Source organism: Lolium perenne, chromosome 4, assembly GCF_019359855.2.
Source record: "Lolium perenne isolate Kyuss_39 chromosome 4, Kyuss_2.0, whole genome shotgun sequence".
Taxonomy (NCBI): Eukaryota; Viridiplantae; Streptophyta; class Magnoliopsida; order Poales; family Poaceae; genus Lolium; species Lolium perenne.
In genome coordinates, this window is record NC_067247.2 from 96,349,686 (window position 1) to 96,363,257 (window position 13,572).

At 42.9% G+C, this 13,572-nt stretch overlaps 1 protein-coding gene across 1 annotated transcript; it reads left to right on the plus strand.

Annotated features, from left to right (window-relative positions):
* Window positions 1-211: 211 nt before the first annotated feature.
* On the plus strand, window positions 212-1,143 carry LOC139830873 (B3 domain-containing protein Os03g0212300-like). Its single transcript, XM_071819656.1, has 2 exons — window positions 212-291; window positions 619-1,143. The coding sequence occupies exon 2, from the start codon at window positions 620-622 to the stop codon at window positions 1,106-1,108; it is 489 nt and encodes a 162-aa protein (XP_071675757.1). The 5' UTR covers window positions 212-291; window position 619; the 3' UTR covers window positions 1,109-1,143.
* The last annotated feature ends 12,429 nt before the right edge of the window (window positions 1,144-13,572 follow it).

The following is a 13,572-nucleotide window of genomic DNA, read 5'->3' on the forward strand; positions in this document are numbered from 1 at the left end:
TCCCGTCGACGCTGAGCTGGTGACCCCGGTCCGACGTGGCAGCACGAGTGGCGCCGCTCTCGCCGGCGCCACACTTTGAAAGTGTGGCGCCCGTGGCAAGGGCGCCACACATTCACTTAAGTTTGGGCCGCGCGCGCCCCCAGCCTGACCCTTCTTCTTTCTTTCTTTCTCTTCTCTTCTCCTCCCTCCCCCCCCCAGCCCGGTTCTCTCTCTCCTCCCTCTCCCCCCACCAAATCCACCACCAAATCGTCAGATCTGTCCGTGGAGATCGTTCCCCATCCATTTGTCAAGGTAATCTCCTTCAAATCTTCTCCATTCATCCACTAATTTCATAGATCGGGCTAGATTTGGACATGAACCCTAGACATGTTTTTTTTTCTTTTGTGCACTCTATATTGTATTGTTTGTGTTGGAGATGGTAGCCTCATGTATGCATGTGTTTGAACCATAGATTTGTAGAAATCTACATATGAAATTTCACATGTATGTGTATGAACTCTATGTATGTATGTGTATGTATGTGTATGAACCCACATGTATGCCTAGTATTTGTGATGGAGTAACTCATATTTGTTAGTGGAATGGATCGTAATATGGTTCAAAAATGTAAACATGTAGGATGGCCGGTCCCGGTGGACGGGGAAGGGGCCGCCGCGGTCCTGGGCGCCCCCCGGGCCGGGGAAGGGGCCGCCGCGGTGGAGCAGCAAGGGCCCCACGGTCACCGTCACCTGCATCCTCCTCGTCTTCGCATGAGGAACGCTGCTTCGAGTTCCTCCTCCGCATCGACGACGACCCACTCGGCATCAAGCGGCTACCGGACAAGTTCGCCGAGTTCGTCGACGGCCACGAGCCGGCGCACTTGCAGCTACGGGAGGCTAGCTGCAACTTCTGCCGCTGGTCCGTGGAGGTACTGTTCGATGGGCAGGGCAAGATGTACTTGCACACGGGGTGGGACAAGTTCGCCCGTGACCTCCACCTCGAGCCCGGCTGTCAGCTCACCTTCCTGTACGAGGGGGACGGCGAGATGATCGTCAAGGTGTTCGACGACACCGCCTGCCGTGTGCACTACCCCCACACCGGCGAATCCGGCTCCGACACCGATAGTTAGATCGTCGAGTGTTGTCAACTCTATGTTCGTTGCTTCGTGTTGTTTGAATGCTATCTAAAATTGTATGAAACTATGTGCTACGATGTTAGGTATGATGATGTTATGTCCATGATGTGTGTACAAAATGGCTGTTGATATGATGTGTGTATGACATAGCTTTTGACATGATGACAGTTTTGTTGGAATATGGTAGGATTTTTCATGGTTTTAACACATGTCAATGTGTGGCGCCCTTCCCACTGGCGCCACATTGCACAGTGTGGCGCCCGTGGCATCGGCGCCACACATGCATGTCTAATTGCCCAAAACATACTGTAAGACAAATCGTCTGGGACTTAGCCGTTTTGGCGAGGCTCTTTGTGTGGCGCCGATGCCACGGTGAAAGGATACGGATGTCGCCTAGAGGGGGGGGGGGGGTGAATAGGCGGTTTAAAACTTTTAAGAGATGGGCTTAACAAATGCGGAATAAAACTAGCGTTTACTTTGTCAAGCCCAAAGCCTATATACTATGGTTCACCTATGTGCACCAACAACTTATTCTAAGCAAAGGTTCACCTAAGTGCACCAACAGCTTATGCTAAGCAATACAAGCAAGTATGTGATAGCAAGATATATATAACTTCAAGCACGATGGCTATCACAAGGTAAAGTGCATAAGTAAAGAGCTCGGGTATAGAGATAACCGAGGCACGCCGGAGACGAAGATTTATCCTGAAGTTCACACTCTTGCGAGTGCTAATCTCCGTTGGAGAGGTGCGGTGGCTTAGTGCTCCCGAACGCCACAAGAGGCTCACCTTGAGGTGTGGCTGCTCGATGCACACCAACGCCACAAAGGCCTCACCCTAAGATGCGGTACTCACACCACACACCGAACGCCACGAAGGCGCCTCACCTAAATCTCCGGTGACCCTCGCCACAAAGGCCTAGGTCACGGTTCCACTAAGGGATTTCCTTCGAGGCGGAAACCGGGCCTTACACAAAGATTGGGGCACACATCCACAACTTAATTGGAGGCTCCCAACAAACCGCCACAAAGGCCTAGAATTCGTCTAGGGTTCCAAGAACCCAAGAGTAACAACCTTCTTGCTTTCACCACCACGAATCACCGTGGAGAATTCAAACCGATGCACCAAATGCAATGGCAAGAACACCACAAAGATGCTCAAGTCCTTCTCTCTCAAATTCCAACAAAGCTACAAAAGCTATTGGGGGAATAAGAGAGGAAGAACAAAAGAATTCACAAAGAACACCAAGATCAAGATCTAGAGAGTTCCACTCACAAAGAGATGGATTTGATTGGTAGAAATGTAGATCTAGATCTCCTCTCTCTTTTCCCTCAAGAATATGCAAGAATCATGGGAGGAATCAAGAACTAGGGCAAGCTTTGAAGTACAACAATGGAGGGGAGAGAGAGAAAGTGAACCAACCAGCCCAAGGAGGAAGAAGGGGGTCTTATATACCCCCTCCCAACGAAATATGACCGTTTGGGACCTCCCAGGCCGGAAAATCCGCCCCCGGGCCGGATTATCCGCCCCCCAAAATCGCCCCTGGCTCGGGCCGGATATTTGGCCGGATATTGTCCCAGTTTTGGTCATTCGGGCCGGATTATCCGCCCCCCAGAAAACTGCAGAAACACCAAAACTAAAACGGGCATAACTTTAGCATCCGGACTCCGATTTTGATGATCTTGGGCTTGTTTTGAAGCTAGGAACAAGCTCTACAAGATCATGCAGGAAACCATCATAGTCCAACAAGGGAGGATAGAAACAAATGATGAAAGGTTTGACCTATCTAAAAAAGACATACCGGTAAAACCTCCAATCTCGAAAATGCAACAAGTTGCCCATGCAAAAACCATTCTCAATGAACTAGAACTTGTCATGAGAATAATCACAAGCTCTAAAACATCACATGGATAAGATCCAAATAAAACCAAGAAAGATGATGAATCAAACTCGAAAATGCAACAAGTGATCTATGCGAAATCCGTTTTCGATGAACTAGAGCTTGTCATGAGAATAAGCACAAGCTCTAAAACATCACATGGATAAGGTCCAAATAACAACCAAGAAAGATGATGCAAGGATGCAAAGGTTTGAGCTCTCTCCGAACGATACGATCGAGTTACTCACTCGAGAGCCCTCTTGATAGTACGGCAACTAAACTATAAACCGGTCTCCAACTACACTATGAGACTGGTGAGAAACAAACCCTATCAAGAGCAAACCTTATACTTGCGCATTCCACTTGAGCTCGATGACGACGATCTTGACCTCAACAAGATGGAACGCCTTTCCTGCTTGTGCTTGCTTGACGAAGTCTTGTGGATTGCTCCCCCATAATCCACCATGGGAGAGCTTCTTCTTCGGCGCATCTTCACATAACCATGACCACCATGTGGATTGCTCCCCCATAATCCACCATGGGAGAGCTTCTTCTTCGGCGCATCTTCACATATCCATGATCACCATATGGATGGCAAGACTCAAGCAAAGGATCTCTTCGAGATGGCTTATCTTGAACTTGCACTTTATTTCTTCATTCTTCATCATGTTGATGTCTTGAAGTAACTTGAGGGCTCACTTCATCTTCATCTTCAAGACATACTTGACACTTGATATCCTTCATCAATTTCTTCTTATTGCAACCTTGAAGCCAACATATGGTTCAAGAATTGCCTATGGACAACTCCTACAAATATAACTCAATGCAAACATTAGTCCATAGGGATTGTCATTAATTACCAAAACCACACATGGGGGCTCCATGCACTTTCAATCTCCCCCATTTTGGTAATTGATGACAATCTCTTTGAGAGGGTTTATATAAGGAATTGAAGTAACAAATAAGTTGAATATATAGAGCAAACTCCCCCATAATATATGCATGTGTGAATGATCTTGACTTTCATTGCATATATTGGCATTCAAAGCCTAGTGGAGTTTCCTCTAAATATTCAACTATGCAAAGCAACAAGATGCAATGCAATAAAGGCACATGCTTAAGCACAAAGCAAAGACATAACCAAATTCCCTTAAACCCTCCAAACTTCTCCCCCATTGGCACCAATTTCCGAAATGGGTGAAAAATTTAGAAGGCCAATATAGTGAGATTTCCTCCATAGCGTGTGCATTTCTCATAATTTGAGTGGAATCAAATGCACATATCCAATGACGAATATTCGGAAGGAATCACACTATAGATAGGATCAAAGATTGCAAAAAGATAACAAAGTCAAGAAGCTTCAACAAATGAAGCAAGCAACCAAATGAACCACAAGGAAGATACCAAAAGAAAGATAGATATTATGATAAGATCAAGAAGATTGCTCTAAATAATATGAGGAAGCTCCCCAAGGTTTGTACACAAAACTAGACAATTTGCATTGGAGTATAAAGTGCACAAACATGGAATCATCACTCCCTTAATATCATTCAAAAACAAAATATACCAAGTGAATCAAACTCTAATGATCACCAAAAGATAGTGCTCTAAATTAAATGAGGAAGCTCCCCAAGGTACATGCATAAATTAAAATGTTGTATTTGAATACAATATGCATAACATGGAATCCTCACTCCCTCATTACCATTTAAAACACAAACATTTGGAATAGATCATAGATGGAGAAATAAGCTTAACACTTGCAACAAACAAATAGTTGAGCAACAAGTAAGAGGCACCATAATAAAAGGGCTCAACCAAGAGGATATGTGAAAGGCATGATAAAGCATATTATAAGACTATTACAAGGATGAGCAAAAAGCATCATCATAGTCTTCAATGAATTATATTGCTTAGCATGACCAATCAACACGCAATAAATAAATAAGATATCAAAAGGAGATGTATCATCTCTTATGTGTATAAGTTTCTCTAAGTGGGCAATATCACAAAGATATTTATCCACAAAGAAACATGCACACATAAAATAGATACGCAAGAAAAATAGTATGATATCCAAGACGAAGTCATGCAATATACCAATAAGAATTTTTGCTTAATAGCATGGCCAAAGGCTCAATTTTATCTTATTATACATTCATGAACTTCAACCACAAACAACTAAAATACATCACAAATATCAACAAGGGATAGAAGATAGTTGGGATGCATTTGAGAAAGGCAACAAGTATCACAAACGGGGATACCAAAAGAAGTAACTAAATTTGCACTTTCATCTATATTGCACATGTGAGAGCCTTGAGGAATTGATATGCAACAAAATTGCTAGATAGGCATAGTTGGGATGGATGAATCATGAGCATGATTTAAAATACTTCCCAACAAATGCACTCATCTCAAATTACTCACATTCACAATAAAGAGGTTTCATTAAGACTTTTGCAAGAAGCACAACATTTGCAAATCAAGAGACAATGGTTGTCCAAATTATATCAAAGAATCAAATCAACACAAGATTGACTCCAAAGAATTATCTCATTATACGAAGCTAATTAAACCTAAACACAAAGGAATGAGATAACCAACTCCCAAGAGAGCAAGGTTCCAACAAATAAACCAAACCCTCGACACTTTTTATGATGGCACAAAGTACCAAAAAGAAAATTTATGTCTCCCAAAACCAAATTTTTGATAAAGATCAAGAGATGTTAAGCATTCTAATAATATAGAAGAGCTCCCCCAAGTTTGGTGCATTATCTAGGATTTTTTATATGAATACAAAATGCACAAAACTAGGATCATCACGCTACCTATATCTTCTAACAATGCTAAGAAAGTTTGAATAGACAACTTAGATCCATAAGATGCAAGGAAGACACATGGGAGTCAAAGCACAACAAATTCATGGCAATAAATAAGGCAATATAAATACAAGAGCCAATGTAGATATGATCAATAAATATCTACCTCATAATTGATTACCAATTGTCCTAGGACAAGAGGTATTAGGAAATATTTCCCGGTGGTAGTTTGTAAGTATACATAAGATCATATTTACAACGAACAAAGCATATGGTAAAAGATAAGAGTTAACCATCATGCAAAGATAGTTTCTTGATGGCTTCAATTAGTCATACCAACATGCAAAACAATTAATAGTATTCATACCAACATGCAAAGCAATTAATAGTATTCATACCAACATGCAAAGCAATTAATAGTATTCATACCAACATGCAAAGCAATTAATAGTATTGATACCAACATGCAAAGCAATTAATAGTATTCATACCAACATGCAAAGCAATTAATAGTATGACTTGAAGCATATGGTTTTCCAAAAATGTATTGAGGGACACATTGTGAAAAACCATGCCAAGAAAAACTTTCACAAATAAGATTCACAAAGATATTAGCAATGAAGCCATTTAAGCAAATTGGAACTTGTTTGAGAAAACATGTCACATATGAGAGATAATTTACAATATCAATTCTATGTGACACAATCTCAAATGTTCACATTTCCTAGGCTTGTAATATGCACAAAGCTTATTACTCCCCCATAATGTGATAAGGAATTTAGTTTCACAAGAGGCAAATAAGATCCAACTAGAGATATTGAAGAACATTAGAATTTGAATTTCTCATGAAGATGACATACCACATAGAGACTAGATAATCTTGCAATATCAATTCTAAGTGATATTCCTCATGTACACACATTGTTAGGATTGTGAAATTCCTAAAGGCATATCACTCCCCCAAAATGTTATAGTCCATTAATCTCTCATAAGAGCCATATAAGATACAACAAGATGCAAAGAGGCTCCAACACAAGCACAAATACATGGTGTGAAACCTAACATACATAGACTTGATTTCTCAAGAAAAACAAGTAGGATGCACAACATATACAAACACATGTTAGGAACAAAACTAACACATGCAAAGGGGCGAGTAACTTTCAATATAAATGAGTTGAGCACATGTTACCGCAAGGAGGAACATTGGGTGTATGATAGAAGTAAGATAACCAAAAGACTTGGCTTGAGATAATATAAATGATGAAGATCCCTTAATTATTCATGATGTAGCCAAGTCTCCAATGCCCTCCAACAAGCACCTATTGATCAAGTTTTGGATTGTTGGTCCCCAACTAAGTTGGGTCCTAAGAGGTTAGTCACAATAGGCTTGGCAACCCAAATGGTTCTTTTCTTGACACCACTTTGAGCACCAACATATTTGGCAAACACATTGCCACCCTCATCCTTACGAAGAGAATAAATATCATTAATGGTGATAGAGTTGGATGAGGTACCAATAGTGCACAAGGAGGAGATGTGGCCCTTCTCACGGCATATGTAGCAAGTTCTTTTCTTCTCCTTCTTCTCACTAGATTTCTCCACAATGGGAGCATTGACTTGTTTCTTCTTGGGAAGTGGCATTTCTTCAACTTGAGGTTGAATGTGAGTTTGAGCTTGAGGCCGCTTCCCTTTTTGCTTCTTCTTCAAAGGGCAAGATCTAACATGATGCCCTTGAATTTTGCACTTGAAGCAAACAATCTTGGCCGGGTCTTTGACTTGTACTCGGCCCTTCTTCTTATTGTTGTTCTTGGACTTGTTCTTGTTGTTGGAGTTGAATCCAAGTCCACTTTTGTCATTGGGGGATTGTTGCACACTCAACATCTTGTCAAGTTTGCATTTCCCTTCATGACTCTTTACCAAGTCGTTCTTCAAGGAAGTGACTTGGGCCTTGAGCTCTTTGATTTCCTCTACATGGTTAGTAACAACACAAGTACTAGAGGAAGTAGAACCTTTATTGTTAGAGCAACAAGGCAAGGAAGATAATTCATCACAAGATTTAGCGATACTATGAGTGGATGAATTACAAGGACTAGCACATTGCAATATAGCATTTTGAGTAGTAGTGCTAGTATCCGCATGAGGCTCACAAGGTGTTTCCTTTGATATGATAGCCTCATGAGCTAACTTTAGCCTATCATGAGAGGCTAGAAGGTCCTCATGGGAGCTAGAAAGCTTTCCATGATTTTCTTCCAATTTCCCATAATTGCTAGTTAGCAATTCAAGTTGAGCCCTTAGCTCAACATTCTCCTTCAAGATAGATGCTTCACAAGAAGTAGAGTTAGTAGCACAAGCATCATCACAAGACATATTAAGAAGAGATGGTAACATAGCATGCTCTTTTAAATAGGAAGCTTGAAGTTGCTCATGGGACTTGGTGAGGATAGAGTGTTCGCTCTCCAAGACCTTGTGGGCCTTGTCTAGATCATCTAGATCCTTAACAAGTTTATCATGACCAACACCAACTTTGGAATTTTCCTTTTTAAGCATTTTTACTTGAGCTTTAGCATGGTCTCTTTCCTTAGTGAGTTTAGAAACTATTTCATTTTGAGACACTTCAAGGGTTTCAAGTTGCTCTTCAAGAGAGGCTACGGTCTCTTGTTCTTCTTCAAGATCATTCTTTAGTGATGCTACATCATCGGCATACTCTCGTTCAAGAGCACCCTTTTTATCAATGGTGTTCTCATGCATCCAAATAAGTTTTTGGCTCTCAATAGCGGTAGTCAAGATTTCAAAGAAGTGAGTGCTAGCAATTTTATCTTTGCAAATAACCTTGAATACGCTCTCACCCTTATCGCGTAGAGAGACAACCCAATCCTCTTCTTCATATTCATCCTCATCCTTATCACCACGAGAAATATTAGTTTCCATGGTAGGAGGTACCGTGGAACCCTTGGCCATAAGGCATATATGAGGACCGTGAGATAAAGATGAGGAGTTACTTGAGGCTCCTTTCAAGATCTTGTCTTGACCAATAGAATCTTTAGTTTCCTCTACATTGTTAGACACACAACAACTAGAGAAAATAGAATCATTTTTATCATGGCCACAACACAAATCAAGCATATCATTATGAGATTTATTCAAGCAACTTACACATGATATGCAAGGACTATCAACACAAGCATGTAAATTATTTCTAGTGCTAGATGTGTTTAAGTCCAAAGATGAAGCATTGCAATGAGATAGAGATGAAGAATCATCAATAGTAAGCTCAATATCAACATTGCAATTTTCATCACCACTCACCATATCATTACCTTGTGTCTTACCACACTTTGGTGAAGTGGATGAAGATGAGACCTCATCACGGTCGGAAGTGGAAGCAATACAACCATCCTTAATAATATTGGACACATCATATTTATCTTGAATCTTTGTCCATAATTCATGAGCGCTCTAAAAAGGCAAGTATGGAAAAAGACCTACATCTCTCAAAGCATTCATAAGAACATAAGAAGCTTGAGAATTGAGATATAAATTTTTCTCATCCTCTAACGATAGATTTTGTGAATCCATAGGAGGAGAAAAAACTATATCTACAATTTTCTCCATATGAGGGTCAATGTCCCGAAAATGACTAAGCATGCAAATTTTCCAAACATCATAATTTGTGCCATCCAATATAAGAGTGTTATCGTGCACTAATCCTCTAGCCGACATCTTTACTCTCAAGGCGGTGAAGCCTAAGAATGAGAGACCTTGCTCTGATACCAATTGAAAGGATACGGATGTCGCCTAGAGGGGGGGGGGGGGTGAATAGGCGGTTTAAAACTTTTAAGAGATGGGCTTAACAAATGCGGAATAAAACTAGCGTTTACTTTGTCAAGCCCAAAGCCTATATACTATGGTTCACCTATGTGCACCAACAACTTATTCTAAGCAAAGGTTCACCTAAGTGCACCAACAGCTTATGCTAAGCAATACAAGCAAGTATGTGATAGCAAGATATATATAACTTCAAGCACGATGGCTATCACAAGGTAAAGTGCATAAGTAAAGAGCTCGGGTATAGAGATAACCGAGGCACGCCGGAGACGAAGATTTATCCCGAAGTTCACACTCTTGCGAGTGCTAATCTCCGTTGGAGAGGTGCGGTGGCTTAGTGCTCCCGAACGCCACAAGAGGCTCACCTTGAGGTGTGGCTGCTCGATGCACACCAACGCCACAAAGGCCTCACCCTAAGATGCGGTACTCACACAACACACCGAACGCCACGAAGGCGCCTCACCTAAATCTCCGGTGACCCTCGCCACAAAGGCCTAGGTCACGGTTCCACTAAGGGATTTCCTTCGAGGCGGAAACCGGGCCTTACACAAAGATTGGGGCACACATCCACAACTTAATTGGAGGCTCCCAACAAACCGCCACAAAGGCCTAGAATCCGTCTAGGGTTCCAAGAACCCAAGAGTAACAACATTCTTGCTTTCACCACCACGAATCACCGTGGAGAATTCAAACCGATGCACCAAATGCAATGGCAAGAACACCACAAAGATGCTCAAGTCCTTCTCTCTCAAATTCCAACAAAGCTACAAAAGCTATTGGGGGAATAAGAGAGGAAGAACAAAAGAATTCACAAAGAACACCAAGATCAAGATCTAGAGAGTTCCACTCACAAAGAGATGGATTTGATTGGTAGAAATGTAGATCTAGATCTCCTCTCTCTTTTCCCTCAAGAATATGCAAGAATCATGGGAGGAATCAAGAACTAGGGCAAGCTTTGAAGTACAACAATGGAGGGGAGAGAGAGAAAGTGAACCAACCAGCCCAAGGAGGAAGAAGGGGGTCTTATATACCCCCTCCCAACGAAATATGACCGTTTGGGATCTCCCAGGCCGGAAAATCCGCCCCCGGGCCGGATTATCCGCCCCCCGAAATCGCCCCTGGCTCGGGCCGGATATTTGGCCGGATATTGTCCCAGTTTTGGTCATTCGGGCCGGATTATCCGCCCCCCAGAAAACTGCAGAAACACCAAAACTAAAACGGGCATAACTTTAGCATCCGGACTCCGATTTTGATGATCTTGGGCTTGTTTTGAAGCTAGGAACAAGCTCTACAAGATCATGCAGGAAACCATCATAGTCCAACAAGGGAGGATAGAAACAAATGATGAAAGGTTTGACCTATCTAAAAAAGACATACCGGTAAAACCTCCAATCTCGAAAATGCAACAAGTTGCCCATGCAAAAACCATTCTCAATGAACTAGAGCTTGTCATGAGAATAATCACAAGCTCTAAAACATCACATGGATAAGATCCAAATAAAACCAAGAAAGATGATGAACCAAACTCGAAAATGCAACAAGTGATCTATGCGAAATCCGTTTTCGATGAACTAGAGCTTGTCATGAGAATAAGCACAAACTCTAAAACATCACATGGATAAGGTCCAAATAACAACCAAGAAAGATGATGCAAGGATGCAAAGGTTTGAGCTCTCTCCGAACGATACGATCGAGTTACTCACTCGAGAGCCCTCTTGATAGTACGGCAACTAAACTATAAACCGGTCTCCAACTACACTATGAGACTGGTGAGAAACAAACCCTATCAAGAGCAAACCTTATACTTGCGCATTCCACTTGAGCTCGATGACGATGATCTTGACCTCAACAAGATGGAACGCCTTTCCTGCTTGTGCTTGCTTGACGAAGTCTTGTGGATTGCTCCCCCATAATCCACCATGGGAGAGCTTCTTCTTCGGCGCATCTTCACATAACCATGACCACCATGTGGATTGCTCCCCCATAATCCACCATGGGAGAGCTTCTTCTTCGGCGCATCTTCACATATCCATGATCACCATATGGATGGCAAGACTCAAGCAAAGGATCTCTTCGAGATGGCTCATCTTGAACTTGCACTTTATTTCTTCATTCTTCATCATGTTGATGTCTTGAAGTAACTTGAGGGCTCACTTCATCTTCATCTTCAAGACATACTTGACACTTGATATCCTTCATCAATTTCTTCTTATTGCAACCTTGAAGCCAACATATGGTTCAAGAATTGCCTATGGACAACTCCTACAAATATAACTCAATGCAAACATTAGTCCATAGGGATTGTCATTAATTACCAAAACCACACATGGGGGCTCCATGCACTTTCACACGGGCGCCACACAAGCATGTGTGGCGCCAGTGGGAAGGGCGCCACACAAAGAGGGTCGCCAAAACGGCTAAGGACTTATCGTCCGGAGCCCCTGGATGTTTTCGACCCAATAGTTCATATAAGTTGGCACGTGTGGCGCCGATGCCACGGGCGCCACACTTGCATGTGTGGCGCCGGCGGGAAGGGCGCCACACATTGACTTGTGTTAAAACCATGAAAAATCCTACCATATTCCAACAGTTTTGACAACAAGAACATTGCACTGAATATGTACCACACATTGACACAGCATAATGGTTCAAATGACAAATAAGGTTCGACGACATCAAGGTTTCAATTACAATAAGGTTCAACGACACGAAGGTTCGAGAAGATCAAGGTTCACACAACATAAAGGTTCGACAACAAGAACATAGCCAAAGGGACATCACTGCGTCGCAAAGGCTCCCTCCCCCCTTGCCTTCTTCTTCTTAGCTTCTTCAGCCAATTCTTCCTTCTCCCTTAAGTCACGAGCCAACTGAACGACCGAATCGAAGAAGTGGTGGCGCCCCTCCGTGTTTGCAGCTTCCGCTTGAGCTCTCTCCTCCTTGATGCATTCAGCCTCCCTAGCCACCTCCTCTAGGTGCATCCTATTGGCCCTCTCCCTCGCAATTTGCTCAAGTTGGCAGCTCCTCAGGAATTTTATCCGTGCCTCGCGGTCCCGTTCGGCCTTCAGCTTGGCATTCCTCCTCTTGTGGAACAATATGTATTCCTCATACCGTTTTTGCATACGGGCACGCTCCGCCATCTTGTTGTCTTCCTCCTCCTTCTTCTTCCTCTCTAGTTCTTCCTTCTCCTTCTTCCGCACCGTCCTTACCGCCTCCTCCCAAGCGGACTCCTCCTTCTCATTGCCCTCCCATGCTCCCTTCCCCTTGGTGGGTTGAGTTGCCATACCTATAAACCAAATTGAAAAACCAAAGTTAGTCATGGAATATGAAAATAGAAAGTACAATGCAATTAGTAACTTGGAGACACATACGGATAAGGCCCCGCTAGGTATCGTAGCATACTAGCACCGCGACGGCCACCTCTACTAAGCCCTACGTGAATCCTTTGTTGCCTTGGAGCTTGTCGCCATTGTGGTTGATGCCATCCTCGTCAACCTCCTCTTCGGGTCCATCATCATCCGAGTCCGACGCATAGCATCGGGAATAAGGAATGGAGTGGTCCATCTCCTCTTGCGTCCAATATTTATCCAAATCACCGATATTATTGCAATTCATCTCGAAACCATCATCACCATCGTCATGCTCATCGTACTCATTATCCAACGGAGGTTGTTGGGCAATGGGAGATTGGACAATGGGAGATTGGGTGGCCTCTTCTTGGCTCATGGGTGGAGGAGTCCTCTCTCGAACGGGGGAGGAGGGCCGGTTAAGGTCAAGCTCGATACGAGCCTCAACCGTCTTGGTTGCAAACAACTCCAAAGCCTTATCTTGTGACCCGGCCACCGTCTCCTTGTAAATGGACCAACGTTGCTCCGAGTTGATACGCATTATCTTCCAACGGGTGTGCATTCCAAACCCCACATTATGCCTTCC